General features: G+C 31.2%; 1 protein-coding gene across 2 annotated transcripts; it reads left to right on the forward strand.

Moving 5' to 3' along the window:
- The first annotated feature begins 235 nt into the window (after positions 1 to 235).
- LOC143192531 (uncharacterized) lies at positions 236 to 5000 on the forward strand. Of its 2 annotated transcripts, none has more exons than XM_076397925.1 (5): positions 236 to 342; positions 585 to 758; positions 831 to 1013; positions 1087 to 1464; positions 4637 to 5000. In XM_076397925.1, exons 1-5 carry the CDS (start codon positions 276 to 278, stop codon positions 4648 to 4650), a joined length of 816 nt encoding a protein of 271 aa, XP_076254040.1. In that variant the 5' UTR covers positions 236 to 275; the 3' UTR covers positions 4651 to 5000. The 2 variants fall into 2 exon arrangements, with proteins under 2 accessions (XP_076254040.1, XP_076254041.1); XM_076397926.1 differs by having other exon boundaries at positions 1087 to 1253.
- Positions 5001 to 5270: the final 270 nt, after the last annotated feature.

Consider the following 5270-nt stretch of genomic DNA (forward strand, 5'->3'; position numbering starts at 1 on the left):
TAATTTAAGTTAAAACAACTAATAACTGGAAATAACCAGAACATTGTTATTAGATCATGCAACAACCTACGTATTATGCATTATTTTTTAATGAATTCATACTAAATAATGGCGTACTTTATACTAAAACTGGAACAATTAACAAGAACACATATATTGCAATAAAATAAGTTTAGAACAATTTAAACAATGTTACGTGTTGATAACATATATTTAAATCTCTATATTCACTTTTACGTTTTTTGTTCGAAGTCTGCTTTGGTCACCTTAAAATCATGCATGCCATTTTATTTGTTACTTTTAATGTATTACTGATTCTGTCACAAATTGGATTATCAGAGAGTAAGTAGATTTATTACTCATGAATTATGTATATAATAATTTATGTTCTATTGTTCCTCTCGATTTAAATCATTCAGACATATCTGAGTATACTGAGTACCATTCATATCTGAAGGTACCATTTTTATTTTAGATTGTGATAATTTTTTAAGCTTTGGCACAAAATCTTTATTATACTGGACATATGCACTTATTTTAGTATTAAAAAAAGTGACTAAAGTTGATTTTAAATATATTCACAGATTTTAATGATAATATATCTAATGAGTCATGTGATGAGGCACCTCCACCACCAATTGAAGAAAATTGTGAAAGTGACGAGAAATTAGTAAAACACCACAAAAAATTAATAAAAGATGATGATTGTAGTGACGAAAATCCACTAGGAACGTTTGAAAAAGTGCCAACTGCTAAAGGTGATTTGGAAATAAACAAGTTATTTCAATATTCTAAAAAATAACTAAAGTTGATTTTAAATATATTCACAGATTTTAAACCGTTTAAAGATAATATATTTAACGAGTCATGTGATGAGGTACCTCCACCATCAATCGAAGAAAATTGTGAAAGTGACGAGAAATTAGTAAAACACCACAAAAAAATTGTAACAGATGATGATTGTATTGATGAAAATCGATCAGGGGCATTTGAGAAAGTACCAAGTGTTAAAGGTGATTTACGATTAAACAAGTTATTTTTTTATCTTAAAAAAGTACCTAAAGTTTATTTTAATTATATTGACAGATTTTAAGCCATTTAATGACAATATATCTCTCGAGTCATGTGATGAGGTGTCTCCACCACCGGTAGAAGAAAACTGTAAAAATGATGAGGAATTAGTAATACCCCACAAAAAATTGGCGAAGGAAGACGATTGTATCGATGAAAAGCGACTCGAAGCATCTGAAGAGGTACCAACTAATAAAGGTCATTTACCTAAATTACCTTTTATGAATAACCCCATAATCAGCATCATTAAAAACGCAAATCCAATTGGATTACCTATGTTAGGCCACAACCCAATGAGTGGCTTGTTACAAAACAATAATAATCTAATGACGCCTCTACTAGGATCGTTACTGCATGGTGGTCCAAGTTCGTCTGACAAATATACACATGATGGTAAGAGTATTAAAACAATGTTATTAAATGTTAATGATGATTTATCGTTAAGAAAACCTTTAGCCACTTCATTACATAATTCAATACAAAAAAATGTATATGAGAACAAGAGCCCAGTTGTAGAACCACCAACTAAGGAAGTTGGAGTACCAATTTCTAATAAATCGCCTAACAAACATACACAAAAAAGTAAAAATATTGATATAGGGTCATTAAAAGCAATTGTTTCTCCATCTAAAACAATAGCGATATCCTCTGACCTATCAGTGAAAGGTGACGATTGCATTGATGAACAACCAAAGCAGCATGATATTACTTCATTACCAATTATTGCTGAACCTCCAACTGAGCAGATGTATAAGAGCAATCCACATGCTATAAAACCTTCAGATATTCTTTTAGTTGACCTAGAACCATCCGATAAATATAAACATAAATCTCAGGGTATTCAACAGGAATCATTATACTCTAAAGGTAATAAATCAATTATTCCTTCACCTAAAAACATAGCTACATCCTCAAGTGGATTGATAAAAGATAATGACTGTGATGAAGAACTAAAAAAGCCTGATGATATTTCTTCAATAATTGATGATCAAAAAATTGGATTACCAATAACTGCTAAACCACCAGTTGAACTAGTTGAACATACACATCAATCAAAAGACGTTCAACAAGGACAAGAATATTCTAAATTTGATATACCAATTGTGCTTCCACCAAAAGAATTAGCGACATCCTCTAAAGGTTTGACGAAAGGCGATGATTGTATTGATGAGCAACCAAAGAAGTCTGATGATATTTCTTCAGTAAATGATGATCAAAAACTAGGATTACCAATAACTGTTGAATCTCCGGATAAACAGATTTATAAGAACAATCAGCATGTCATTGAATCCCCAGATATTTTTCCAGTTGAGCTATTATCATCCGACAAATATACTCATCAATCTAAGGACGTTCAAAAAGGACAAGTATATTCCAAAGGTGATATAGAAATTGTTCCCGAATCTAAAAATACAGCGACACCCTTTGGTGGATTGGTGAAAGATGATGATTGTATTGATGAACAACCAAAAATGTATGATGACATATATTCAGTAAATCACCATCCAAAAATTGAATTACCAATAACTGCTGATCCTCCAACTAAGCAGATGTATAAAAGCAGTGAGCATGCTATAGAATCTTCAGATATTTTACCAGTTGAGCTAGAATCATCTGACAAATATATGATTAGAGATAAAAATACTAAACCAGGATCATTATATTCCAATTCTGGCGTTGACTTGGTGATGGATGATTGTATTGATGAACAACCAAAACTACATGAAGATGGCTCATCACTAATTCATCAATCTAAAATTGTGCAAGAACATAAATCAAAAATATCTGAAAAATCACGCATTGAAGAAGGTTATGTGCCGAAACCACCTGTAAACCCGTTCGAAATGCCTCTTTTGGGTCAGAAACCTTTTGATGACTTGATGTTGGAGAATATTAAACCAAGTATCACTAAATCCATTTCAAAATCATTATTGCATGGTGGACTGGAGTCCCTATTGCATCAGCCTAAATTTGGATTAAAACCAAATAAATATGGCAAATCGTCGAGTACTTCAATATATAATGGTCCCAAACCAACAGTTAAAAACGCTTATACTAACAATGAGGAATCACTAGGTCTGGTGAAGGAGGATGACTGTGGTGATGAGGAACAGAAACAGATATATAAGAGCAATCAACATCATATTGAGTCTTCAGATATTTTATCAGCCGAACTTGAACCTTCTCACAAATATGTAGATGGAAGTAAAACTAACGTCGATTTATCAGATACTATAAGAGGTCCTCCGGAACCATCGAAATATTATGGGGATAAAGTACCCGTTCAGCATCCCGATGTAAAAAAATCATATGATCACAAGCAACCAACTATAGAATCACCGTTTGACTTATTGATGGAGGGATTACATCTTTGAATGGCAACTCTAGTTTTAGATTGACAAGAATCATAAATTATTTCATATATATATATATAAGATAATAAAAGTATTAACATAAACACATCTTTTTCGTTTGATTAATATGAGCTAAAACAATGCCATTTTAAACGTTAAACGTTAAATTTAAAGAATAAATAAGTTGTTGTCAAAATAAAAGAGACTTAGTGAGTGTTATGTTACCTGAACAGTTTAGAAATCACCATTCTGGAAGGTATAAGTGCTCGCTTGATTGAACATTTTAATAAGGGAACAAGAAATGTGACAAAATAAGAAAAATATATTTAATGGTTACCTACACCAGTGATTATAGTTATTTTTAATATGTTTCACGTTAACTAAATTGCGTTTTGAATAATTTATCAATGAAAACAAAGCGGCTATTTACATACACTAAACGATTCTTTCAATTACCTACCGGAGAGGAGACCTATCCGCATATATATTCACTTTATACGCGAATTTTTTTCGATTTTATCGCTTCATTATAGCAATTTAGCGATGCCACTTATGCATATATCTACGCGTATAAAAACCGACCGACACTTGATGAACTTTTGAATTTCGCATAAGTTAAGATTAAAATCGGCCGCTCGCGATGGAGATACGTGATACTGTTAAAATTGGCGATAATTTGAGCCAGTTTTATCACAGATCAATGCTGTGGTACACTCCGGCAAAAAAACCGAGTTATTAACACGGATGTAAAAATTGCCAGTTATTATTATTTATGTCTTAACTAGGGATATTATATAACAGTTTAGGTTCTTTTTTTATTTTGATATTGATCTAATTTTCCATGTATTTACGCTGTCGATAAAAAGTATAAGGTTGTTGTATAAAAAGTATAAGTTCAAAGACAGCAATGGCGGCAGCATCTAGTGTAAATACATCTTTGCACATATAAATGTATAGAGATTGACTGGAAAATTATGATCCTTTCATCGTATTGCCCAAATCTTGCTCTGTCTGACTATCATGTATTCCGATCTTTGAAAACTGTCTTAAAAAATATACAGTGGTAAAATTTAGATTTACCTAGAAGTGGTAAGAGGTTATAGATGACACATATTGATTAGTTTTTAAAATGTATATAATTAATTTGCCAGCTAATTTTTCTAATTATTATTACATATTAATTTTATTTCAATTGTTTTTTTAATTTTTAGAGTCTTCTTACTAGCCGGGAATATCGCACAACATTCCTGGTGAACTGCTTGAACAGAATCTGATTTCCATCACAATCATTTACACTTTTGTTTTACCGCAAAAATATTTTAATAGAATATTTAAATTAAAAATTAGTATTTATAATGATAGGTTTTTGAGAAAATCTGAATTATTACGAGTAAGTTCAGATCAAAATTTTGTAGAAAAGAACTAGAAACAACTTTATGTTTATGTTTTAAATTTGTTTAGAATACAATTTTATAGGTTGTAATTTACATTTAAAATTCTCTATCGAATTCTCAAGAAATTTATAAATGTTAGTTAATATAAGTTCTATATATGAATAAATATACCTTAAAAGTAGTAGTTTTGCATATTATATTTTTATATCCGTTGTATTTGTGTGTTTGATTACTAGGAGGGGAAGAAGTCCCATGCCATCTTGGTTAAGTGACGGTTAGCTTAGTTTAGCTTTTACCATTGTGTTGTGTATAATGACCAATCATCAAATCGTTCAGAGCCTCACAAAATGACAATTTAGCGTTTACATGCATTACATTACATTTTTCGACAGTACAGTACGACAGCAGACAGATCTCGTTCTGGAAGACAACGGACGTGTCGTAATGCTAA

Source organism: Rhynchophorus ferrugineus, unplaced genomic scaffold (genome assembly GCF_030347505.1).
Source record: "Rhynchophorus ferrugineus isolate W39M unplaced genomic scaffold, kcgeb_rfMv2 rfM3, whole genome shotgun sequence".
Lineage (NCBI taxonomy): Eukaryota > Metazoa > Arthropoda > Insecta > Coleoptera > Curculionidae > Rhynchophorus > Rhynchophorus ferrugineus.

What these genes read in the sequence shown, in the direction of transcription:
- LOC143192531 (XM_076397925.1), top strand. Translation starts at nt 276, where the DNA reads ATGCATGCCATTTTATTTGTTACTTTTAATGTATTACTGATTCTGTCA. An exon ending in AAAAGTGCCAACTGCTAAAG is followed by an intron (nt 759 to 830) that starts GTGATTTGGAAA and finishes ATATATTCACAG; the next exon opens with ATTTTAAACCGTTTAAAGAT. An exon ending in GAAAGTACCAAGTGTTAAAG is followed by an intron (nt 1,014 to 1,086) that starts GTGATTTACGAT and finishes TTATATTGACAG; the next exon opens with ATTTTAAGCCATTTAATGAC.